At 39.8% G+C, this 27,117-nt stretch overlaps 1 protein-coding gene and 1 non-coding gene across 5 annotated transcripts in view; one reads left to right on the top strand and one right to left on the bottom strand.

Annotated features, from left to right (window-relative positions):
• Positions 1-1,010: 1,010 nt before the first annotated feature.
• Positions 1,011-1,082, top strand: LOC121454969. Its single transcript, XR_005975396.1, has one exon. It is a non-coding gene; the product is annotated as a small nucleolar RNA SNORD113/SNORD114 family (small nucleolar RNA).
• A 10,184-nt stretch (positions 1,083-11,266) lies between these two features.
• The window catches only part of Rap1gds1 (Rap1 GTPase-GDP dissociation stimulator 1), a 113,736-nt gene continuing 97,885 nt past the window's right edge, over positions 11,267-27,117 (bottom strand). For 2 of the 4 annotated variants that reach the window (XM_041653195.1, XM_041653214.1), the window contains 6 exons: positions 25,475-25,609; positions 24,194-24,319; positions 23,374-23,513; positions 18,842-18,968; positions 14,921-15,049; positions 11,267-13,004 (listed from right to left, as the gene is read on the bottom strand). In XM_041653195.1, the coding sequence (XP_041509129.1) occupies positions 12,877-13,004; positions 14,921-15,049; positions 18,842-18,968; positions 23,374-23,513; positions 24,194-24,319; positions 25,475-25,609 (785 nt within the window). In that variant the 3' untranslated portion in view covers positions 11,267-12,876. The remainder of the gene's footprint in view (positions 13,005-14,920; positions 15,050-18,841; positions 18,969-23,373; positions 23,514-24,193; positions 24,320-25,474; positions 25,610-27,117) is intronic. The other 2 variants (XM_041653205.1, XM_041653216.1) reach the window with 1 other exon arrangement.

Genomic DNA, 27,117 nt, shown 5'->3' with positions numbered 1-27,117 from the left:
GAACAACGGGACTGTTAAGATTAGTGGCCAAAAGTAGAGAACCTTAACATGTCAGATTTTTATTTATTTATTTATTTTTAATTAACTAATTTATTTATTTATATTGAGGCAGGGTCTCATGGTGTAGCTCTGGCTATCTTCGAATTTACTATGTAGACCAGGCTGGCCTCAAACTCACAGAGCTCTGTGTGCCTCTGCCTCCCAAGTGGTGGGATTAAAGGTGTGTGCCACCATACCTTAGTCAGGCCAGGTGGTTTTTAAATGAGAAACCAGTAATATCTCAAAATAAAACCTAACATTTGGGGGTTGGTTTTTAAAACTCAACATAACTTAAACATCCAAATGTAAGGAAAAGGTTAGGTAACTCTGGTACATCCAAGTACTTGAAGAATATGCGGCTATATGTCACATAAATTGAAATTACAGGCAATGTTCCTGGTAGAGACAGAATAAGGGCCATTTGTTTACCCGCTGAGAACGTCTAGCAGTGCAGTGCGTATGTAGCTGAGTGGTGAGCGGAGGACTAAACAAAAAAGCGGAGGGCACGGACGAATGAGCGGAATGCCAATCTTTCTATAGTTCCTTCTGCTTTATACTCTCAGAATGCATTTCTCCTAAATTGATTCTCAAATTTTCACTTCGATGTGAGCTTCATGCTCAGCTCTTTGGGTTCAGAAGACAGTGTGAGGACAGTCAGCATGCCTTGTTGGCTCGTGCTGGTTTTAGTGACTGTGTATGTATTGATAAAACAACAACCAGAACCACTTATTACCTGAGCAGAGCCGCCATTGCCAGAGGGCTAATATGGCATGTGGGTGAAACCCAGTGTTTAAATTTTTCCCCCAGATTAAGAGCATGTAACAAAACGGACACCAATTATGGCAAAAGATCCTTGGAAACTCTGGAGTATATTCAAGGATCGTGTCCCTAGATTTTTGTGATTTTTAATGACCTCAGTAGTGTTAGTGGTCAATTGCTCATAAGCCAACAGGGAAGCGGAGGGGTGGTGTGGGATTAATGATGACCACTGGTGCTGTATGAGCTGTTGGCTGTGTCTGCAGGTCTGGGAGGCTGAGGTCCATATCATTAAGGGAGAGTAGGAAGCAGGGAGCTAGGGGAAGAGTTTGGCATGAGGGGAGCCAACGAAACCCAAGCATGTGTGAAATGCTGGAAGGAGACCTGCCACTTTCGGGGGCTAACTTTAAAAAATTCTTACATACAAGTGGAGGAAAAAATGCTTTAGCCAGACATGGCATTTTAATATTTTATTCTTATAAAATAAATATTTTTGCCGGGCGATGGTAGCGCACACCTTTAATCCCAGCACTCGGGAGGCAGAGGCAGGCGGATCTCTGTGAGTTCGAGACCAGCCTGGTCTACAGAGCTAGTTCCAGGACAGGCTCCAAAGCCACAGGGAAACCCTGTCTAGAAAAACCAAAAAAAAAAAAAAAAAAATTTGTTAAACTATTTAACAGTTTAATGATGTAAGATACAGGACACTTGGGAGCTGGAAAGATGGCTCAGTGGTTAAGAGCCCTGGCTGCTCTTCCAGAGGTTCTGAGTTCAATTCCCAGCAACCACATGGTGGCTCACAACCATCTGTAATGAGATCTGGCGCCCTCTTCTGGCATTCAGGCATACATGGAGGCAGAATGTTGTATACATAATAAATAAATAAAATCTTAAAAAAAAAAAAGATACAGGACACTTACTACAAAAAAAAGCATGACAGAGCACTGTTCTAGAATTCTGCATTGGACTTCAGTAGTGGATATACAAAGCCCCCTTGGTATAGACTGAGTGGCTTCACATGAAGGTGTGGTGCACAAAGATGTGTGGCTAAGGTTTCCTGGCAAAACAACAGGAGGTGAGATTTTTATCGGATGCCTCTCTTCAGGCAGTGCCTTATCTTGCCCTCTTGGGGCTCAGGGGAAGTCCCTGCCTTTCTGTGATCTGATGGGGGTGGGGAGAGAAGAACGCAAGGGGTGAGAGGGCAAGCAGAGGAGGTAATAGTTACTGGAGATGGCATTTCTGTTCTCACTTCCCCTCATTTATGTTGGACATTAGGACATGACACAGCAGGCGTGAAAAGAGTATATTCTATATGGTGTGTGTGCACGCGTGTGCATGCATGTGCGGATATGAGTCCGTGTTTGTGACACAATGTGTAGGAATCACAGGACAACCTTCTGTGTCAGTCCTTGCCTGTAGCATGATCAATAAAAACCCGGAGACAGATATTGGGGTTCAACCTGAGGGTCAGAAAAGCAAAGCAGCAAGCCACTGGCTCTACCTCAGTCTGAAATGGCGATCCTGCCTCCAGGAATCTCAGAATGAGACTGTGTCTGAGAACTGTCTTACATTCCTCTAGAGTGCTGGGATTAAAGGCGTGCACCACTACTGCCTGGTTTCTGTAGCGAACTAGTGTGGCTCCTGGGATTAAAGGTGTGTGCCTTTGTTGCCTGGTTTGTAAGGCTGACCAGTGGGACTGTTTAGCTCTCTGATCTTCAGGCAAGCTTTATTTATTAAAATACAAATGAAAACTCACTACACTTGCCTTCCACCCTGAGACAGGATGTCTGTTCCCTGCCACATGCCAGCAAGCTGAGCCAGCCTGTCCTCCACAGCTGGTCTCTGTGTAGAAACACTTAGGCTACAGATGGGTGTGGCTGTGTCTAGCTTTACACAGGCTCTGGGAATCTGAACTTAGGTCCTCATGTTTCCATAGCAAATGCTTTACCAGGTGAGTCTTCTCAGTCCCAGAATGTGACTAATGACTCCTGTTCTTCCTTTCTTCCCTTGATTCCTTCTTCATAGTGCTGAGGATCAACTCCAGAGCGTTGAGGTTGCCAGACAAGGTTTCACTATGGAGTTATTCTCAGCCCCTTTCTCCTGCTTACCTTACTTTCAGAAAAGGAAATCACTGGAGAATGAAGTGCTGTGCACTCTGGTGGCCGAGGGCAGAAAGGAAGTGGAGGGATAGAACCATTTTACGGTTGGATGTGGTTGAAATAAAGGGCAATAGCAATAGCCTGTAACATTTCGGGAGTCTGTCAAACAACCCTGACCAACAGATCAAAAGAGGGCTTCTCATGCCTGGCGTAGGGGTTTTCCTAGATGCTCTTTGACTCTCGGAGAATGCACTGCCAGTCCAGATGAGAAAATTTTATTTAAACTATAGACGTAAGTGGATCATGAATAGTATGATTGCTTATGACTTGTTCAAACATTCTTACTGTTACATTTTACTCTCCTCTCCTTCCTCTGTCTCCTCCATAACTAGAGCCCCCCCCCCCCCATTTTCCCATTTCCTTCGTCAGGTGATGTGTACATTGCTATTTCCCTCTCTATTGCGTCCTCCATCCCTCATCCTGGCAGGAGTATATTTTTGCTTTCCTGATTTTTGTAGCTACTCCATGACATGTACTCACATCTGAAGATTTGGAGCTAGGCGCCTCCAATAATAGAGAACTTGTGACATATGTCTTTCTGGGTCTGGGTTACCTTACTCAATATGATCTTTTAGAGTTCATGACTTCACTTTAACTTACAGGTGAGCAGTGTTTCCTAGTGTATCTACACCACAGTATTTTATTTTCCCTTTATCAGTTGAAGGCCATTTAAGGTGTTTCCATTTTTTAGCTATTGTAAATAGAGCGTATGACTGGGCTAGTGTCTGTGCAGCAGGATGTCAAGTCCTTTGGTTATTTGCCAAGAAGTGATATAGCCGGCTTATGTGATAGATTTAACTGTAGCTTTTGGAGAATTCTGCACATTGATTTCCATAGTGGCTGTGCCAGTTTGCGATCCACCAACAGTGAATGAGTATTCCCTTTTCCCTGAATCTTTTCTAGGATTTGTTACCAGTTGTTTTGTGGAGGCTTGCCATTCTGGCTGGGATAAAAAATGGAATCTTTTAATTAAATTGTTTTTACTGAGCTATATATTCTTCTCTGCTCTCTTCCCTTCCTTTCCCCTTCCTTCCTCCTTTTCCCTTTCTACCCTCTCCCATGGTTCCCATGCTCCCAGTTTTCTCAGGATATCTTGTCTTTTTCTACTTCTCATGTAGATTATACCCTTGCATGTCTCTCTTCTCTTTGTTATCTAGGTTCTCTGGGATTGTGAATTGTAGGCTGATTTTTCTTTGTTTTATCTCTAAAAGGCATTTATGAGTGAGTATATATTATATTTGTCTTTCTGTGTCTGGGTTACCTCACTCAGTAGGCTATTTTCTAGATCCATCCATTTGCCTGCAAATTTCAAAATGTCATTATTTTTTCTGCTGTGTAGTACTCCATTGTGTAAATGTACCACATTTTCCTTATCCATTCTTTGGTTGAGGGGCATTTAGGTCATTTCCATGTTCTGGCTATGACAAATGCCGCTATGAACATAGTTGGACACATGTCCTTGTGGTACAATTGAGCATCCTTTGGGTATATACCCAAAAGTGGTATTACTGTGTCTTGAGGTAGGCTGTTTCCTAATTTTCTGAGAAATTCCATACTGATTTCCAAAGTGGCTGTACCAGTTTGCACTGCCATCAGCCATGGAGGAATGTTCCCTTTACCCCACAACCTCTCCAGCATAAGTTGTCATCAGTGTTTTTGATCTTGGCCATCCTGACAGGTGTGTTTGTTTGTTTGTTTTTGAGACAGGGTTTCTCTGGAGCTTTGGAACTAGCTCTTGTAGACCAGGCTGGCCTCGAACTCACAGAGATCCACCTGCCTCTGCCTCCAGAGTGCTGGGATTAAAGGCATGCACCACCACCGCCCAGCTTCTGACAGGTTTAAGATGGAATCTCAAGAGTTGTTTTGATTTGCATTTCTCTAATGGCTAAGAATGTTGAGAATTTCCTTAAGTATCTTTCAGCCATTGATATCATCTGTTGAGAGGTCTCTATTTAGGTCTGTACCTCATTTTCTTTATTGGATTATTTGTTCTTTTGATGACCAATTTCTTGAGTTCTTTGTATATTTTGGAGATCAGACCTGTCTGATGTGGGGTTAGTGAAGATCTTTTCCCATTCTGTAGGCTGTCATTTGTCTTATTGACAGTGTCCTTTGATTTACAGAAGCTTCTCAGTTTCAGTTTATTTTGCTCTCAGTGCCTGTGCTATCGGGGTTATATTTAGGAAGCGGTCTCCTGTGCCAGTGTGTTCAAGTAGACTTCCCACTTGCTCTTCTATGAGGTTCAGTGTGGTTGGTTTTATGTTGAATTCTTTGATCCAATAAAATGAAATCTTAAAGTTGTTTTGATTTACATTTCCCTAATTGCTAGAAATGATGAACATTTCTTGAGATATTTCTTAGTTTGGATCTCAGGCCCATTTTGAGTATTTTTGTTTTTCTTTTATTTTGTTTTGACTCTGTGTGTTGAGGTCTTTAAATATTTCAGATATTAATCCTATCAAATGTATAGCCAACAAAGAGACTCTGCCATTCTGTATGCTCCCTCTTCACCTAGTTAGCTGTGCAGAAGCTCTATAGTTTTATGAAGTCCCACTTGTCAATTGTTGGTCTTAATTCTTGGGTAAATAAAGTCCTCTCTGGAAAGTCCTTTCTTACACCTACGTAGTGCAATTGTCCATGTTTTCGTCTAGCAGTTTCAGGCTTCATGTTTATGTCTTTGATCCATTTTGGTGCAAGTAGCTTTCGTATAAGGTGATAGATACGGTTCTCTTTTTATTCTTCTACATATGGATGTCCAGTTTTCCCAGCACCCTTTGTTGAAGATACTTTCTTTTCTCCAGCTTTTATTTTTGGCATCCTTGTCAAATATGAAGTTTTTAAAGTATAAGATGGGGATTTTGATTGGGATTGCATCAAACATGTAAATGGCTTTTGGTAAAATGGCCATCTTTGCAATATTAATTACCAACCTACGAGTACGAGATGGCTTTCCATTGTCTAGTGTCTTTATCTCTTCAGAAGTTTTAAGTTTTTCATTGCAGAGGTCCTTCCCTTTCTCAGGTTTATTCCTAGATATTTTATTTTCTCTGAGGATATTGTGAATGTGTGTTCACGAACTTCTCTGTAAGTTTGTTATTGATGTATAGAAAAATCTATTGATTTGTACAAGTTGATTCTGTATCCTGCCACATTGCTAAATTAAAAAAAAATTGTTTCTAGAAGTTTTTTTGGGTTTTTTTTTTGAGACAGGGTTTTTTTGATAGATTTTTTTGATCATTAAAGTATAATGTCATGTCATCTGCAAAATGGGATAGTTTGGCTTCTTCTTTCCATGTTTGTCTCCTCTTAATTACCTTCTCTAGCTTTACTGCTCCAGCTAGTACTCTGAGCACAGTACTGAAGAGGAAAGCGGATAGAGGACATTCCTCTTTCATGACTGACTTCAGTGGAACTGCTTTAAAATTTTCCTCCATTTAGGGTGGTGATGGTTGTGGGTTTCTCTTACACAGCTTTTATTATGTTGAGGTTGTTCCCTCTAGTCCTACATGCTCATGACTTTTATCATAAAGGCTTTTTCTTTATTAAGATGATCAAATGGTTTTTGTCTTTGAGTCCATCTAAGTGTTTATTATATTTATTGACTTGCATATTGAACCATTCCTGCATGTCAAGGATAAAACTAACTTGGTCATGGTGGACACTTTTTTTTGATATGTCTCTATTTTGTTTGTATTTTATTGAGCATTTTTGAGTCCATGTTTATTAGACATCTTGGCCTGTAGTATTTTTTTTTTGTTGTTGTGTTTATTGTTTTGGTATTAGAGTGATACTGGTGTTATAGGAGTTTGGGAATGGTCCACCTGTTTCTACTTTTTTGAATGATTTTAAGGATTGACTGTAGACATTTGGAAGTTTGACAGAATTCTGCTGTGAACCTATATGGTCCTGGATTTTATTTTTTTTTTTAAGCTAGAAGGCTTTTTATTACTTTTCCAATCTCATTTGTTATGGCTCTGTTTAGGATAATGACTTATTGGTTTAATTATTGTAATTTGATTGAATCCAGATATTCATTTCTTTTAGGTTTCTAACAAAATGGAGTGCATATTCTTAAAAGCATTCCTTAAAATATCCTGAAATTCTTTGGTTTCTGATGTAATGCTTCTCTGTTCACTACTGATTCTGTTCATTTGGGTCTTCTCTCTCCTTTGGTTAGTTGAGATAAAGACCTGTCAATCTTTATCTTCTTAAAGAACCGGTTCTTACACAATTCTTTATGTTGTTTTCATTGTTTTTATTTCATTAATTTCTGTCCTGGCTAGTTTTATGTCAATTTGACACAAGCTAAAGTCATCAGAGAGAAGGAAACCTCAATTGAGAAAATGCCTCCATAAGATTGGGCTGTAGACAAGTTGGTAGGACATTTTCTTAATGATCACTGAGGGAGTATCATTGTGGGTGGTGCCATCCCTAGGCTGATGATCTTGAGCAGGCTGAGCAAGCCACAAGGAGGAAGCCAGTAAGCAGCACCCCTTCTTGCTGCATCATTTGGACATTTGTACTCTTCCTGATTTTTAAATAAAGGCACTTAGAACTATAAATTCCCCTCAAAGGAATATCTTCAATATGTCCCAGAGATTTTGTTTTCATTTTCTTTTAGTTTCAGGACTTTTTTCCCCTTTGTCTTCTTCCTTGACCCATTTATCATCAGCAACGAGTTGCTTAAATTCCATGAGTTTATGTATTTACTAGAGAGTTGCTTGCTGTCAACTGTCAGTTTTATTGCATTGTGGTCAGATAGGATACCTGTAAGTATTTCCACCTTTTTGTACTTGTAAAGATTTGTCCCAGAATCTAGGCTGTTTTAGGTCAGTTCCTGACCACTGGTGAGTAGAATATGCATTGTTAATGTTTGAATGGAATATTCTGTAGATTAGTCCATTTGATGTATGATGCCAATTAATCCTGATGTTTTGTATGGGTTTTGTTGTTGTTGTTGTTAAGATGACCAGTCTATTGCAACAAGTGGGGTACTGAAATCACCTGCTTTAATGGGTTGATGTTAATCTGAGTCATTATATCCATTGGTAGATTTTTTTTTAAATGAAATGGTGCACCCCAGAGTTTGGTACATGCATGTTTTGAAGAGTAACTTGTTCTTAGTTAACTATTTCCTCATTTAGAATGAAGTACCCGTCTATCTCTTCTGATTAGTTTTAGTTTCATGTTTATTTTGTCAGATGTTAGGATAGTGATGCCCGCTTGCTTTCTGGTCCCATTGGGTTGGAGTGCTTTGTCTATCCATTTACTCTTAAGGCATTACTTATTTTTAAAGCTCAAATGTTTCTTGTGGACAAGAGAGATATTGTTTCTTGATCCATTCAGCTAACCTGTATCTTTTGATCAGAGAATTGAGGCCACTGATATTTAAAAATATTATTGAAACGTGTGCATCGTGGTCATCCTGTTGATTTTTATTATCATTGGCATTTTGTAGTTTCATAAGTATGGCTTCATATTTCTTTTCAGTATGTTGGCTATATTCACCCGTCTTTTCAAAATATTGCTTCCTGTATTTTCTTCCGGTTTGGTTTGTTGCACATAAAATTTTTTAGGCTATTTATAATTGTGGGAGTTTTTCTTTCTCCTTCAGTTATGGCAGATAGTTGAGCTGGATATATTATCCTAGACTGGCCATCTTCATCTTTTAGGATTTGGAAGGCACTGTGCAAGGTTCTTCTGGTTTTCAAAGTTTCCACTGAGGGATCAACTGCTGTTCTGGAAGATTTTCCTTTATATGTGACTTATTTTTTCCATTGCAGTTTCAATATACTTTCTCTGTTCTGTATACTTAATGTTTTAACTACGATATGCTCTGGAGAATTTCTTTTCTGGTCTTGTCTGTTCAATGTTCAGCATGCTTCTTTAATCTCTGTGGGTTTGACTTTCCATAGTTTGGGAATGTTTTCTTCTATGCCATTTGACTTGGGATTCTTCTTTCATTTATGCCTATAACTCAAAGGTTTGGTCTTTTCATGGTGTCTCACACTTTCTGTATGTTCCTGTGTTTTAAAAATCGTATTTCTTGTTTATTTGGTTTGTACCCGTTACTATCTTCAAATCCTGATATTCTATTTTTTCTTGATCAATTCTACTCATGCTTTGAGTTTTCTGGTTGGGTTATTCAATTTCATCTTCATTTCAGTTGAATCCTTTCCAATACTCCTATCTCTCCTGACTGGCTTCTGTCCTCAAGTCCCAGCATGTCCTTGTCATTTCCATCAGCCTATGTTTGTATTTTCTTGGGAATCACTCAGGTGTTCATCCTCCTTAACTTCATTGAGTTGTTTGTGACTTCTTAAACTTTCTTAAATTCATTAAAATTTGTGGTGGTTGTTTTGTTTCCAGGGTTCATCTAGGTAATTCTCACTGGCAAACATTTCTACATAATAGTGTTTAGAGAGGAAATGCTGGACTTTATGTTTATATTATTTGCAATAATATATGGGCATGTGGACTTTTGTTAGTGCTAATATTGAGAGCAGGTTTGGGGAGAAGACTGGATGTGCAGGTAGGTTGGGTCTACAGGTTGGAAATAGCTTAGGTGGGATGGAATTTGATGGGCAGAGAGGATTGGTCTGGTGTTTAGGATGTTGTACCAGTCCAAGCCTGGAGTGTGGGGTAGATCTGATGGGTGTGCCAGCTTGATCCCCTGGTTTGCTTACAACGTAAGGAGGCTCTGCACGCCTCTTGAGCAAGTGTGGCGACACCAGTCAGGAGGAAAGGCAGAGACTGAGGTAGCAAAGGCCAGAGAGTGCAGGGACCAGAACTGCCTGGTATACATTTGGTCTACTGAAGAGTTGATCTGGAATACAAAATAAATTGTCAACATAAATGTTCTTAGCTGGAATTGTGAACAGCATGATGTATATTGACTAAAATCTCTGTGCTCTGGATAGAACTAAGAAGAGGTTTTATAAAAAGCTTTTTAAAGTTTTACTTATTTACTTATTTTTTAGGACAGTCTTACTATGTAGCCCTGTATGACTTGGAACTCATTGTGTAGATAAGGCTGGCCTCAAATCCGCATGTCTTTGCCTTCTTAGTGTTGGGATTGAAGATGTGTACCACCATGTTCAGCTCCCGGCTTTGTTTTAAAATTATTTTCACTGGGAAACATGCAGAGGACTGAGAGTAGCTTAGTCCACAGTATGTATGTATGTACATATGTATGTACGTGTATGTATGTATATACACACATATATACATACACATATAGTATATTCTCCATAATATAGTATATTACCCATCCTTATCTTGAATATCTAAAAGTTCTGTCTCGTAACTCTGAGGACTATTAAGTCTTCCATGCTGAAGAGAAAATAAGGTGAGTTTTAAGTAGTGGCTTTTAAGAGGCTTCATCCCAAACATCATGGAAATGTTATGGCTGCCCTGAGTTGGGTGGCTGTTTAGCTTGATTGTACAAACTGGATACAAACAGGGGATACTCACTATAAAAGTGCCTTAACCACTTACACAGCTTCAGTTGATATGTTCAGCAGAATCTGAATAGGCTAATTTCCTTTTGAATTCTTTATATGTATGCTTTCTCAGACTTTTATGCTAATGCCTGCAAGCAACTATGGTCCGTTCCTAACAGGTGATCATTCTAGAACTTTAAAGTTTTGTTGCACATCGTAACTCCCATTGTAGTGTAAGCAACACCTAATTCCACGGAAAACACCAGAGTCTGAAATAGTGTGTCTCCTTAAAAAACAACTCTAGGGTAGCAAAGTAATTGAATGTTAGCCCCTGAAGCTGAGCTTAATTAGTTGGAGATGAAGGATTATCTGGGTTTCATTCTTCTAGCGTGAGTTTAGCAGCGAGTTCCCTAATCTGCTGGCATCTGTAATTAAGGACACAACCCTCCTGGAGAAGCCGACTGCACTTGGCTTTGCTGGAGCTAGGAGAAACTAGCAAATTAGCCTGAAGTGATTGCTGGCAGCTGAGTCACTGCTACCATTTCTCCAATCTATGACCTTGGGATAAGACCTTTCTATTCTGAGTTTTTTCTTTTCTTTTTTTTGTATAATGCCTTTCAGTAAGAATGTAATCTATAAAGTATTTTGTTTTTAAAGATCTTGAAGTAGAATTATCCAAGTCTTATCTATCAGTCTATCTGGACTTACTTTTTTTTTTTTTTTTTTGGTCTTGTTGTCTCAAACATTATGAGCAGGAATTCATTCATTCAACAACACTCAACACTTAGCACCAACCATGAGCAAACCCTGCTCTTGGATGTGAAAATACAGACAACATACACAAATAAAACCAAGTAATACCACTGTAGTTTCATATACTATTTATTTATTAAGTTATTAATATGGACAGAATTATGCAACATTAGTCCACTTATTCAGCCCAGGAGAAAGACATTAAAGAGCTCATTCCTACAATAAGTGTAGCACAAGCGCTCACAAATAGTTCCCTTATTTGAACATCACAGGGAATTGTCAGTCGGGTTTTTACTTACATTAAGTAAATCCTTCTTGAATTGAAAAGTGTGAAAACCGAAGTCTGATTTAGATAATGCAGAGATACATGTATCTCCTGTTGGGGAGAAAAGAGCTGGTCCCCCCTTCAGTAGCCCCTCTCTCTGCCCTCCAGTCCTGTGAAGGAGCCCACCCCCCTTATATTATCAGCAGGAGTCAGACTTGGGTGCGAGAAGGCAGGTCACAGGGAGTCCCAATTAATTTATAAAGATTGTGTGTCAGAGCTCTAAAAACTCACTTGGTGGTGGTTAGTGGCAGTGACGAGCACACTACATTTTTGCCAAGAAGGTTCCTTACATTGAGTCCTGGCTTGCAGCCTGTGAGATTACTGTGGTTCTCAGTGGGACAGTGGAAGGGAGGGCCATCTGCAGAATGGACCGGACTGGCTACTATGGCTTTTAAAACTGGCCTTCCTTCCTTTACTACAGACACGTTTCCATCTTCATGCCTCCTCTTATATCCACCTAGAATTAGCGCAATATTTAAAAGGAGTATGAAAGATGAAACCCCTTGCTTTCAGCCTGAAAGATGAAAAACGGGGGGAAAGTCCGTTCCCCACCAAACAAGCTGTACTCAACTTTCCTTAGTTGAAACAAATGGCTATTAAGTTTTAGAGACATGTGTTAGACGATGCTAGTTAACCGATGGAAGTTCTGGATGTAACTACACACAAACTGCATGTAAAATACAGGCGATATCCAAAGGGGTCCAGGATGCCAGGGTTTCTCTAACCCCTTTGTTCTAATCACACTGAAAACCACGTTTCAGTGCTGGGCCTCTGTACCACTGTCAGTTAAAGATGGAACGAGAAGCCTTAGGAAGTCCTGCCATGTTGTTTGGCAAACCGCCTCTACAGTTCAGACAAAGGAAAAACCACAGGGAAAGAGCCAACTCCAGGCACAACGGGCCTGCCATTCCGAGGAGACTAACGAACGAACAGCCATACAGCCGTTTCGATCACTGTGCTTCCCGAGCACCAAAAAATATGGTGCTCCCGTGACTGTTCGGGGTCATCTTTCAATAAGCGGGACAGGTCCTGCTGCATTCTTTGTGTCTAATTTACCAGTACACTGATATGTAGCTTACTGCATGTGAAGAGCAGGTCAGCATGTAGAACCACGTTTACATCTTCATAGGGCTACAACATGCACACTCTACTTAATGTAGCTCAAGCATCGGGGATACAGGGTAACAGTTACGGGTGGAGACTTGTTTGGACAGTCGTGTTCACATTAACTATGGGCGGAGAAATCTTATTAGGCAGGTAGGTACCTAGAGAGTTCTTCGGTTGGTACTGGAACATTACACGCATGCACAGGTGAGGCAGTAGAGGATGGCGCTGAAGCGGCAGCTGGATGGAGAATGGTGGGGTGGTCAGCTGGGGGGATGCCTTGTGCCAGGAGGGGCCGGTCTCAGCTTTCCACTGTGAGTCTCTGCTCTGTAAGAGAGGCCTGTTGGGCGACACTTTTGTTCTCATGACTTCGAAGTTTGGCTACAACATCTAGAAAGGCCAAATCCTGCACTTCCTTGTACAGGGATTCTGGAAGAGAAAAGCCAGGTAAAGCTCATGTTTCTGCTGCTGGGTTCTAACTGCACTACATAATCTACCCCAAACATACACCTGAGCAGACGGAGCGACAAAATGAGGAACAAGTCAGGAAAGAGTCCAACAGCACCTAGTAAGGTCTTTTTGAGGAGTGCACTGCCATTTGTAAAGACTCACATTAGGTTCTGCAGTCTAAAGGTGTTCAGGGTAATAAGATGTAATGAAACACAGCTCATTATATAATCTCAACATTTAGTAACTTAAATCCGCAACTTAATCCCATCAGCAGTTCAAACAAAAAGCAAAATATTTAAAAACCTGTTAAATTTTGTAATACATGAAGTTTTTACTTCATATACTTAAGAGTAAATTCTGCGAAACTCACCTCCTTTTTAAATTTTTTTCCTAGCTTGCCTTTTCTGACCTTTTTGGCTCATTTAGTGTTAACATAAGAAAGGACAGGAGTCCAGTATAAGTGAGAACCTGTTATTAGGAAGAATGGGGCCCTGAATATGTTTAATATAATCAACACTCTGCAACTGGTGGTCTTTAAACTTTTATTTTTTAAAATATATATTTAAACCACAAGCTTATACCACAGGGCAAGTATTGTGGTCTGAGGACAGTGTGGTAGTTGACACTTCTTCAACCATGTGGGTTCCAGAACTATGCTCACAGGCTTTAGTGGCAGGTACCTTTAACCATGGGGCCATCTCCTTGGTTCCTGGTATATTAATGAGCACAGTAGGTTTCTCATTAGGATCTGGAAAGGAGTGCATCTTTCATGTATAGACAATGGACAAAGAATCAGCTGACTACAGAAATTTGTGTGTGTTAATGAAGGGGTTAATAAAACATTCTTAAATGAGCGAAAACTGAATTTGTTACAAGAAGATAACTTAGAATGTCTGGGGTTAGTTATCTAAGTGAAAAAGGAGTAACTTTCCTTTATTACATTAAATATAAGTGGTATAAATAAAATAATTAAAAGCACGGGCAGAATGGATTATAAAACGGCTCTCAAATGAAGACTAACAACCCGATACTTCAAACTTATCCACACTGTAGACCGAAACTAAGAGTAGAAGGGGAAAAAAAAAGGGAAATGTTACTCAGAAGTAAGTGGGAGTCGCTATGCTAACGCCACATAAAGGAGACTTCAGAGCAAGAACAGCAGAGACCGACAGGGACATTCCATGGCCACTGAAGAGCTACCCTACCAAGAAACTGCAGGAGCCCTAAGGTCACGTATACCTATCAACACTGTTCACAGCATTCTAAGAAAAAACCTGATAGAGTCAAATTTATATTATGGGGAAGAGGGCTTCCATACTCTTCTGTCAACTGACAACACTCAGGAAATCAGCAAGAATACAGGGAACACCACCATACAGAATTTAACTGGTAACTCTAAAACATTCCACTCAGTTACAGAGAATGAACATACGTCCAAGTATCCATGGTACATGTACCGATACACACCAATGAGTTTAGTTACTACTATAACAATAAAACCAGAGAACTTGTTCTTTACATAAAAATCTATTTTGGCGTTAATAAACACAAGTTGATTTTTGCTGTATTTTCTGTATGACACTATTTTAGAAGAATCCTTTGGGAACACTTTCAATTTAGAGGTAATCTTGGGAGTGGCTCAGCTGCCAGAAGCAGGTATGTATGTATGTATGTATTCTCTTTGTAGTGTGGTTCCCACTCGGGCAGCTCACAACTGCCTGTAATTACAGCTTCAGGAGATCTGACACCCTATTCTGCCCTGACGGCAAGTTCCTGTATTCTCTTAAAAATTTATGTCTACTGCTTTTTAAACACCGTCACCACTTACTATGACTACACATGTAATATTTGATGGAGGGCATATCCTGGTATCAAGTGACAGAAGAAATACATACCAGATCCCATGAGAGCACAGATCAGGACCATGGAGTTATATTTGATCTCTGGGGCACTTCTCTCATCTGCTAGCAGTCGGTGGAGAATCTGTACAAGCTTAGCACTTTCAAGATCTTTTTCAGCAGGACCTACAATAGGAAACAAAGTGTGTCATAGCCACTGTGGATGGCAGTAGTGTCATCAAGCTAAATATTGCATCCCCTTCTACACACTACTTACAGAGAACTTCCCAAAAGGGAGCAGTGGGAATCTCTACGAAAAGGCCAGGGTACAGGGAAGAAGAGAGCTGCTTAAACAAAACTAAACAAAAAATCCAAAAAGTCCAAAAAACAAAGTCAAAACTTTTAGCTTATTTTTTTTCTATATTAAAAAACATTCATTGTTGCTTACTATCCTGTGCTGTGTGTTTTCACTAGAAAAATCAACATCAGAAAGGACAAGACAAAGCAGAAAAACAAGACAGCAATACATTCAGACATACATAAAGAAAAAAGAAACACAACAAAAACTCCCAACAAGTCTAGGATACATTCAAGAAATCAAACCTAAGAACCAGAGCAGGAGGAGCAGAGTCAGGCAATTTACCCAGTGAAACAACTTAACCAGAGAAGAACCTCTGCACAACACATCACAGGCAAGATGTCAAAATTATAAAGAAACAACATTACCAAAATACTGTGTATTTCATTAGCATCCTTAAGAACCACGCAAGCATGGAACAACACAGTTCAAGCCCTGAAAGTAAATGACTAACACCAAAATTACTACATCAGAACTTTCTTAAAACTCATGGAGAAATAAGGACAGTTCAAGACAAACTCAGATGAAGGCAAATCCTTAGTAGCATATGGAATTGTCTAAATATGATCATGTTATAGGTCACAAAACAAGCCTGAATAGAAGCTCCAAAGACAAAAACAACAAAACAAAAAGTCTAAAATAATTCCTTCTATCTCAGCAAGCTACATTAAGCAAAATTAGAAATCAAATCAGAAACTACAGAAATACTTGTATGCTAAAAAAATTTACACTACACTATTAAATGAACAGTAGTGATTGAAGAAAACAAGGAAAGCATGAAATTCCTCAAAATCTCGTGAAAATAACAGTACTGCCTCTTACACAATATTTGGGATACAGTGAAGGTTTGTTAAAAAGAAAAGGTTATAAATATAAACCCGCTCATGCACAATATTAGGATTTCACAGTTCTAGCAAACCAAAGAAGTCACCAAACCCAACACACGAAGAGGTTTAATAAATACTAGGGAAGAAGCTAATGAAAAACACCAGAAGGAAAATGTACGCAATTAAAGAGCTGGCCCCCTAAGTAAAACAAGCAATGCCCCCCAACACAAAATGTTCAGTAAGTCCTTAGCAAGACTAAAGGCAAAGACCCAGATGAATAGGACTGGCAATGTAAGGGGATGAAAGGGGGCTGTTATAATACAAGCCAACGAAACCCAAAAGATCACTGGGGGACTCTACAAACTTAGGCTCCAAAAGCTGAAAAACCTAGACAAAACAGATTGACTTCTAACCCATGTGACTTACTGAATGAAGCTGTTCAACCCACAACAAGTAATGAGATTGAAACAAGTAATAAAGAGACACACACAGGCTGGTTCACTGTTGAATTCTAATACAGGCTTCTTCTTCTTCTCCTTTTTTTTTTTTTTTTTTCTGAGACAGGGTTTCTCTGCAGCTTTGGAGTCAGTCCTGGAACTACTCTTGTAGACCAGGCTGGTCTCGAACTCACAAGAGATCCGTCTGCCTCTGCCTCCCGAGTGCTGGGATTAAAGGCGTGTGCCACCACTGCCAGGTTCTACCAGGCTTCTAAGAAGACCTAACACCAGTACTTCTCAGACTAGGATAGCCTTGATACCAAACTAGATAAAAATGTAAGAAAAATACAGGCTATTTTTTCTGGTGAACACACAGCCAGAATGCCTCAACAAAGTGTTTGCGCACCAAATCCTAGAATACATTAAGGTGGTTATGAACCATAGATAATTTGGCTTTGTTTCAGGGTTGCAAGGCTTGTTCAACATATGAAAACCAATAAATACAGCATAGAAAAGGTTTTCAGGACATCATGATAGACAAAGGGCATCTGAGGCAGTTAAACATCCCTTCAGGTAAAAAGTACTAAAGAAATTAGAAACAGATAGACATACCTTATATACTATAGACATGCTATAGGCCAAAAGCTAGAGGCATAGCTAAATTATATATTAACTTTGGAAAAGAGCAGAGCTTTCCTGCTAATATCCAGAATATGATAAGCTCCAAGTCTTAGCTAGAGCAGTAAGAGAAAGAGATAAAAGGTGACACAAATAGGAAAGGAAGAAGTCAAATTATCCCTATTTGCAAAGAACATGATTCTATATTTAAAAGATCCTATGGGCAGGGTGTGATGAAAAGTAGTTTTGGGTCTTAGCCAAAGTTATGTGGCTCTGATACATCATCCCTGGCTACAGTTATCAGTGTCTGGTTCTATTTGTCTCTTGGCTTCTTAAAGAGAATTCTGCCCACACGGATGCTTATATTCTACGCAGCCACCAACAAGCACAAACAGAAGCTAACAGTTTAATTTTGCTTTGTGGGAAATATTGAACACAGACATACAAAAGACAGAGGTGAAAGTTTAGATGAAGGAACTACTATAAAGTAATAGAAAAACATGTATAGAGGTTATTAAAGGGGAGAATCAGTAGAAACAGAGGGCATAGAAAGTCCGGATCAATAAGACCACCCCTCATCCCCCTCTCCTCTGTCTTTCCCTCCCTTCCTTTTTCTTTCTTTGAGACAAGGTCTCAAATCGTAAGGGTGCAAAGGGCTAAGGGAAAACACCCTGCCCAACTTGACCCAGGACCAGGGCTTGAAATCCCACCAATCCCTGAGCTTGCCCCAGAGTCAGGCTGCAGAATCCCTGAGATCCCTGAGCATGAATACTATCAATCCTGAAGCTTGCTATCAGGCTCCAAAACTCCAGCAATCCCAAGCCATCCTCCCCACAAGAAACCCTATATAAACCCTGTACCCTGTTCAGTTTGCTGCTGCTTCCTACCCTAGTAGAGGAAGCCACCCTCTTGGATTTTTCCTCCCAATTTGTTGTGAGGTGTGACAGTCTAGTAGAACCCAGCTATAACAACTTCCATCAGAGTGGGATTGGAGCAGAGCTGTAACACTTTTGTAACACTATCCCCTAGCAGAGCAGAGTTGTTACATTCCAAGGGATCTGAACAGAGCTGTAACAACTTTGCTGGGGGACCCCCCCCCCCCCACACACACACACAGGGCACATTGTTACACTTGCATTGGGAAACCTTCTCCCTGGAGCAGAGCTGTAAGCTGCTATGTTTACGATGATTTTGTGGAGTTCCTTGGCTAGTATACCTTTCCATTCAAGCTGCAATGCTTACATAAACAAGGCGGGCCTTAAACTCACTATGTAGCAAAGCTGATGTTGAACTTCTGATCTTCCTATCTAATACTTGGGAATGCTGGGACTTATAGACAGGTACCACCAGACACATGGGGACACTGTTCATGCTAGGCAAGTACTCTGTCAACTGAGCTTTATATAGCTTTATACCTTTCACATTCTTCTTCCTGTGATATTCCAGGTTTCATTTCAATTATTATAAAGCCCACTGAAAATGTTTTATGTATCTTCTAAGTAAAATATGACTTAAAATTTAAGCCCTAAAGTGCGGATCTAAAAATGTTACAGAAAGCATAGCCACAGGAAACACCTGTGACAGCAACTTACATATGATTTCCATATATTCAGATTTAAGTAGACACTAGCAAAATACTTCTACAGCCAAGGTTCTATTTGATTTCAATTCCACTCCTGTGCTTCCTTTCATCCAAGATAAAAATAGTAAAAAATAAGTTTGTCAGCGAGGTACTTACCCAATTCCAAAGCTGCTATTAGTGCCAAAGCAACAAGAGCTTCATTCTGCATTATTACATGTTCACTAGTTGCCATGGTAACTAGATGCTTGATGCCACCACTCTGTACAATGGTTTTAATTACATCCTACAACAAATAAATATCATAGAATTATAAACTTTAATTCTACACATAAAGAGATGGCATTACAATCAGCCAGCTCATTGTTGAGTGGTTACCTAACAATGTCCTGTATGAATCACTACATTTTAACCATACCTTTTTTTTTCTTCTTCACAGAAATGGAAAAGCTTTTAGCTTTAAATAAATTCATCAAAAATGACAACTTAAATTGCCTAAGTGAAAAAGACCACTACATTTCTTATCAAGGAACAAAAAGGCCTATAAGCTACACAAACTAAAATAAAAGTGCCATTTCCCCAAATGTATGTATATCAGGATCAACAGAAAAGAACTAAAATTTGGAATTAAAAAAAGCTTTGCTTTAAAAGTGTTTATGATAAGGCCAGGCAGATATTCTCTAGATACTCTGGATAAGGGTATTTTTTTTTTAATTAAAAAAAAAGCATTTTAAAATTATCTTTTACCCTTTTGATTTGACAAATCTGAGAACAGTAAATGTCAAAAGACTGAGAGCAGGAGAAATAGCTTTCCCCAGAGAAGAGCACACCAAAATCAGTCAGTCTGGAAACACACACATACACATATATTAGTGAGAAATGAGGACATGAATTTGAGGGATGCAGGGTACAAGGGCAGGTCTGGAGGGAAGAAAGGGAATGGAGAGATTGTACTTGCAAAAAAAAATAGCACATGAATACACAAAAACACATACAAAACAAACACACAGAATTTCAGCCACAATTATTCTGGTTCCTCTTTCTCAAACTCTAAGGGAGAAGGGGCAGGGAGCTCTGGACTGGAGAAGTCTGAGTACCAACACTGACTTTGACAAAGCAAACTACTGAGCCTGTCTTTGTCAAATGATTTCATCTGTGACATGATTTATCTTTCATATGTTTCTGTAGTAACTATAAAGTTATATTAAAAAGGACATAAGACATGGCAAAAAGTCAGGGGCAGCCAGTAGTCATATTTTTTTTCTTAGCAACTATTTTGTCTTTATTGTGAGACAAATTCTGTTTTTTATAACTCTTATGCTAACTGATTTTGTAGGAAATCACAATTTCAGAATAATTTACTTTCTGTTGGTTTCAATGACGTACAAATCTAACTAACTACTTTTCTATCTTACATATAATTTAAAATCAACTATTAGCAGAAATATCACGGCTTTGAGCCCTGTGATAACATTCCACAGTAGGGTCACCTAAGAATTTCATTTTTATGGGCAGCTGTGCTCTAGCAGCTATTAAGTCTTTCCCTTTAACGTCTTTTAAAATTGTATTTATTTATTGTATTTGTGCACGTCAGTGCCAAGTGTGCTTAGAGAGGTCTCAGAGAACACCTCTTGGGAGCCTTAGATCAAACTTGTGGAATCAGGCCCACCCATAAGACCCACTTCCCACTAAGCCGCCTCACATGCCCCAGAGAATCAATCGATACTTAAAGCCTTTTCTAACTTTCTCATTATTGCCTACTTGGTATAAAGTCCTTCACTGGAACTTTCATAGGAGCTTCCTGAGGGAAGACCAGAAAACATGAATACAAGCATGCATGTTCCCTGAGGAAGGCCTTTGGACTGTCATTTAGTCTTTTTCTTCTTTAAATGCTGAATCTTAAGACAGAATTCAGGACGGCTCTGAAAGGAATACAACGTTCCACATGTATGACCACACAGGTCAGCACACACACGCATGTACTCTGTGCGGGGCTGAGCAGGGTATAGCATTAGTGGACAATGATCAATATGTTCAAAGCATAAAACTTCACCTTCAACTAGACAAGACAAATTTGAAAACAGAATAATGCTGCTCAACCTGAGAATCTATGAAATCCTCGGAGAATTTCATGGCTTCCTCCTAATCATCTTCTTGGTCAGAGATGTCTTGATTATTCCTGGGCCATATTTATGAGTGATTCCCTGAGGGGACCCCACCTAGAAAGGCCATGGGGTCACTGTCTGTAGATAACTCTTTGTCTCTGTCTGTAATTTCTTTCATGAGCCACTTCATTCTTCTCTAAAAATAGCTTTTGGTGTATTTCCACTGCCTGTGTGTTTATCTCATGAAAATATTTCATCTATTGAACACACACATAGCTGTGGGTGGTCAGGAAGATGATTTCTGCTTAAGTGTATAATTCTGATGAACAGAAATAATACTAGGATATTTTATATTACTCAGACATAGGACTCTCAGTCATGAAGATAGCCTTTTACATAGACAGCTAATTTTAGACTCCATGAATTCAAAGCAGGCTGGTTGCCCCTAGACATAAATATGTGAAGCCATTTCCCCAGGTGTTTTGCTGATTCAAGGTCAGAGCTTGAAGCATTAGTAGAAAGCTCCCTGCAGCAATGGCTTTTCTGCACATACTCCCTAGCACCCAAGGTCCAGCTAATTAATTGTTATTGTTAAGTCTTGAATTTCAATGTTATTTTCTGATGGTAACCCTAACCATTTAGGCTATGTGCATGGCCCAAGCATTACTGACTGGCCAGTCAGTGTGACATCTCTAACCTGAAAGAAACTACGTGACTTATCTTGCCTTATGAGAATGGGATGGGCCCTGAAAATGTACCATGTAATTGTGCAGAGTTTGGCTGCGTGAGGAGCGGCAGTGGTGTAGAGAGAGGGAAGAGAGTTAGGGAAGAACTATGCAGAGAGTGAGTACGTGTATGTGTGTGTGTGGTGAGGAAGGATAGAGCTGAGTGGGTAGAGAGAAGGCTTGAGAGATGAAGAAGAGAGAAGTGTGAGAGAGTGGTAAAGAGTGAGGGAATGGTGTACAAGAAGGATGTGTGTGTGAGTGAGAGACAGCTGTGTGAAGGAGCTGCTGCTGCAGAGAAGAAGCTGCTGCAGTGGTGTGGGACAGCAGACATAGGTTGGAGAGAGAGAGAGATGTGCAGAGTTGATTAGGGAAAAGCTGCTGAGCAGAGGAAGGAGAAGGGACGTGAAACTAATTAGGAGGCTGTGAAGAGAGATTTTTCAGAGAGGATATTTTCAAGATGAAGTAAAGACAAAGTTATCACCAGAAAGCATGTGTCTCCTTATTTTCCCCCTCAGATAGAAAAGACAGAGAGGGGTGTGCTGAAAATTTTCTGAGAATATCCATGCCCAGTATGATTCCCTCAGAAAATTTTCTGAGTATTTTGGAATGTTTTGATTTAGTGATGGGATATTCTGGGAGTTTCTTAGAACTGGATGTTTCTTTAATTTTTATTTTTAGATGTGTGTGTATGTGTGTGTTTGTGTATGATATGTGTACAGCTGCCCACTAAGGTCAGAAGAAAGGTGTTAGAACACCCAACAGCTAGAGCAGCAGGAGGTTTCGAGCCACCTGCAGAGATGCTGGGAACCAACCTCAGGTCTTCTGGGACAGCAGCAAGTGCTCTTAACCACTGTTCTCACTGGGCAAAGAAAGACTCTAAAAAGTGTGGGCAAATGGGTTAGAATATAGAAGCGAGGGAGCCTGAGCTGTTCTTCTGTGTGTTGTTTGGATGACTGGCAGGCCCTATCAGGTACCAAGCCTCAAACTAACTTAAAAACTGCCTGCTTCTGTATCCCTAGCAGAGAGGCCAGCCAATCCTACTGCCTATGCCTTGCCAAGTCCTGTTTCCCATCTTCACTGTTACCACCCACCTGGACCGTGAGGTGAAAAAAACTCTTGTTGGAACAATGAAATGAGTGCCTCAAAGTGATAATTAGCAGTTTCAAAGCTCAGCCACAAATGGCATCCTCTCTTATGCACCTTTTGCTTTAAATTCAACATTTTTCCTGCTCTCATTAAAAACTCTAAAGTGATTTTTATAAATAGACATGAAATAATGAAACTTTGCTGGCTAAAATCCTTCAGGAAGTCTATAGTTCTTCTGGGTATGGTGTCACATGCTTCAAATCCCAGCCTTTCAAGGCCGATCTGGGCAAGACAATGAAACTCTGTCTAAAAGACTAGGGATGTAGCTCGGTGGTAGAATATGTCCTAGTGTATCCAGGCCTGATTTAATCCCAGTAGTACTGGAGGGAAGGGGGTGGCAGACTTACTTTTCTGGAGAATCCAACCCACATACTTGGCATATATTCACCTTAATTCTAATACACCGTTTACTCTCTCCAACAGATCTGCAATTGCTGTTTTCATTCTGACATCTGGGTGTTCATATATACATGCCTTTGCTGACAAAGCCCTTCTCCACTTTCTCCCTCAGCTCCTGCTACCAAAGCCTTTCCCTTTAGTATGGTGTAATGAAATTAAATAAAAGCCTCAATCTTTACTTCCTGCAGGGAATGGGGATTAGCATATTTATAGAAAATACATGAATATGTAAGTACACGGTGCCAAAATCTACAGTGCTGACTTCCACAAGGACCATGCTAATGCTTGACAGTGTATGGCTTCCCCCGGAACTTACTTTTGATTTGCTATGTCGTATGAGGGCCGAGAGCAGTCGGTTTGACTCTCCCATCACACCAGCATGGTCTTTGGCTTCACACCACTCAACCAAACGCTCCACCAATTTAGCATTCTTTCCCAGTTGTTCAGCAGCTTCTGCTATAGAAAACAAGGCAAACAAAAACCAGACTAAATCACCGACAGGCAATCAGCTGACAGGAGAGCAGGTGCAGGATGGAAAATTATAGGTCTAAAAAACCCCAGCGCAACCATTTTATAAAAACAAGGGCTACAAATGCTCCTTGCCTGATGGGCTATTTAGCTCACTCTGTAACGTTACAGACTTTCACATAAACATAAAAACAAGTAACTTCACGTTCCTGGTTAAGCCTAACAGTCAGCCAGCGCTCTGGCAGACTGTAACAAATGGGGTTCCAAAGGACTCCAAACAACCAAGACAAAGAAGGATTAAAAATTAGAAAACATATAAGAATAACAGAGTTCACTCCTAGAAATGGTCTTTATTATTTTCTTCAAATAGAACAAACTAATTAAAAATGCTGATCATCGCTGTACTAAAGCATGCTTTTCAAGACAGGTAAACATGGGTATGATATGTCTAAGGCAAAGTAGTAAGTCATCAACAGACAGAAGACTTAAGGAGGTATTAATAATAACATACAACATGATTGTTACTCAAAATTATTCAGTATAAGAATTAAGCCGAAAATCAATCTCGTTTAAACTTTTGTTTACTATTTACTTTTCAATTCCATAATTCTGACAGCTAGAAACTTAAGTCCCGTTTAAGCATGTGTGCCAAGAATGTGGCATCTTACCTTGTGCATCTATCAACATTCTTAGCGTCCCCAGGAGTTTGAACTGAACCGGGGGCATTTCAGATTTAAGGAATTTCAAAACTGTCTCTGTGACCCCGGCTGATAACATCTTTGCTTTATTTACAACTAGAAGGAAAAAGAGACTATGGTTAAAATGGTGATAACAGTCTCAATAAACATTCAACTCAACATGCATCTAGCACTTCCTAGTTTTAAGACCCTGTGTTATATTTCTCTACTTGGAAATGTGAAGAGTGAGGTGGTTGGGCATGCTGGTGTATGCCAGCAGTCAGGGCACGACGTGGCGAGGCAGGAGGCTCAGGAGGTCAAGGTCCTCAGACACCACATGACAACATTGAGATCAGCCTGGGAGACAATCTACCTCAACACCTGCTGCCCAAGGGGGTTGGGGGAGGACAAATAAACAGTAAGATTTGGTATATAGGTATCCTGCTTATGGGAATATAACAAAAATCATACTAGTTTTTAAAACCTAATTTTAAAGCATTGAGTTAGAAAATAAAAGAAAATCTGAAAATGTTACATCTTACAAAGTACTCGAGCTCAAGTATTTTTCTTTATGACTGTACTAATACAAATGTGAGACACTATTAAATATTATCAATATGCTACACAAATCAAATGCATATGGATTGGATCTTCATGTTACTTTACTATTTTACTCTGTCAGAAATTTAATTTTAGGAAGTAGAATAAAAGAATTAACCTTAAAAATCATCAATGTCATTTTCTCTGAAAGTGTCATTCTATAGTTCAAAACTGTTAACACAAAGATTTACAAAAACTATATATCTGCCCATAGGATGAAAGAAAACAAAAAGGACCCAACTACCTGACAAAACTATTCTTTAGGGGACCTTGTTATTATGTCTTACTCCACCCGAAGATGCCTAAGAAAGCGTAGGCATGCGATTTAATAAAAAGCAAAGAGCTCATAAAAGTTGATCAGTTCATTTAGTTATCTCGAGAGACCAGCTGTGTATTGTCTCAGAAAACAGACGTAACATATAGTTTCCATTCTCAGCTAGGAAAAGGTGAACAATCAAGACTCTACCTAGTCCCTCCCCTACCCTTCTGACACTGTGTCTTACCATGTAGCCCTGGCAGGCCTGGAACTAACTCACTACTTCTGTGAGATATTGGCCACTAATAACCATTGTGCCCCCCAAGTGCTGGGATTAGAGGCCTGTGCCCCAACAGCAGGCTCTCCCCTTTTTGCTGACAGGGAGGTCCACACACCACGTGGCTGCTTTATCTTACCTGGAATGGCTAGATTCCTGAGGGCACTTAGTGCTGCGTGCTGCACAGTCACGTTCCCATCTTCTACATGTCTGTCCAGCAAGTCCATGAGCTTTTCTACAATTCCGTTGTCTACCATATGAATACAGTTCCCATCTATACAAAACAAAGGCACAGTTTAAACTCTCCACCCATCTACATCCAAACCGAATGCTCTGCCAGTCTTAGATAACTAAAGAGTTCTAAAGAGAAGGGAGGAGAAAATAAGTCAGCCATGATAGTCTATAAGTTTGAACTTCTGAAGCAAGACCTCAAAGTCTGAAATGTTCTAAAGCCGGAAAGTTTTGGAACAGATAGGAATCTGTAAGTAAAACTCTGTAACTGAATTGATGTGATCAGCCAACAATTAGGATAGGCTAAAAATACCATCTAAAACTATTCTTACAATTTACACAAAGAGTAAAAGAACAGATAAATATCATGTTTAGGTTTGGGTCTTCTGACCAAGATATTGCCTAATAAAAATCCCCAAATCTGAGAAAATCCAAACTCTGCAACGCTTCAGGTCTCAAGCATACTGGATTAAGGGACAGTCAACCTGTGTTATATATGAATAGCTCACATTGGAGTAAAATCGAAGTAGAAAAACTCCACATTTTCTAAACATAAGAGTTCTTAGATTAACATCAAGGGTATCAGATTCACAAACTAAGAGGTCCAGTGCTGTTGAAATATTATTAAACTAAATACTGTACATCCATAGGATCATTCATATGTAAATTTCATGGGTTATAAGGGTATAACAACAATAACCCAAGAATAAATATTCAGGTTTATTAAAGCCCAAATTGTACCATGAATAATAAAAACCCAGAGACAAAAATTGGGGTTCAACCTGAAAACCAGAAAAGCAAGGCTTCTAAGCCACTAGAGAAGTCTTACCTCTACCAAGACTGGGCAACTATGGACTAAGCAGACTAAGCCTCTCTTTCCTCCATTTTATATTCCTTCTAGGGTTGGGATTAAAGGCGTGTGACTCCCTAGGACTGGGATTAAAGGTGTGAGCCACCACCACCTAGATTTGTTTCTGTATTGATCTTGTGTAGCCCAGGGTAGTCTTGAACTCACAGAGATCCATTGGCCTCTGTCTCCCAAATTGTGGGATTAAAGGTGTGTGTCACCATTACCTGACCTCTAGTGGCTTTGGCTTTGCCTCTGGTCCTCAGGAAAGATTTATTATTAAAATATAAATAATATGCCACTATACAAAATAACATGACTGGGAAAGATACATATCCCCCCATCAGATATATATGCTCAAGTTCACTAAATCAGAAGTGCAAAATATTCAAATCCAATACATGATCACTGATTTTTCAATTTCAGAATGCAGATGACTATATGAAATGTGTCATTTGTTAGTAAAGTCAGTACAAATATTCCAGGCTTCTAAAAGATTAAGGAAATAACAAATATTTATGGACTTTCATGGGATCCGCAAGGTTACACAGTAGAACAGCTGACATTTAGAAGGCCAACACACCAGAGAGTTACATATCTGATGGAGGTTAAATTCACGAAGGCAGGGCCCATGAAAATGAAAAACATTGCCTTCTGAAGAGCTGGCTGTCCCTAGTGCACATTCTCTTGTGTGATGACATGCT

Source organism: Microtus oregoni, unplaced genomic scaffold (genome assembly GCF_018167655.1).
Source record: "Microtus oregoni isolate MIOR12 unplaced genomic scaffold, Mior012 000000F_ref0000247, whole genome shotgun sequence".
Taxonomy (NCBI): Eukaryota; Metazoa; Chordata; class Mammalia; order Rodentia; family Cricetidae; genus Microtus; species Microtus oregoni.
Note: the sequence above shows the minus strand (reverse complement) of the source record. Positions and strands in the feature narration are given on the sequence as shown.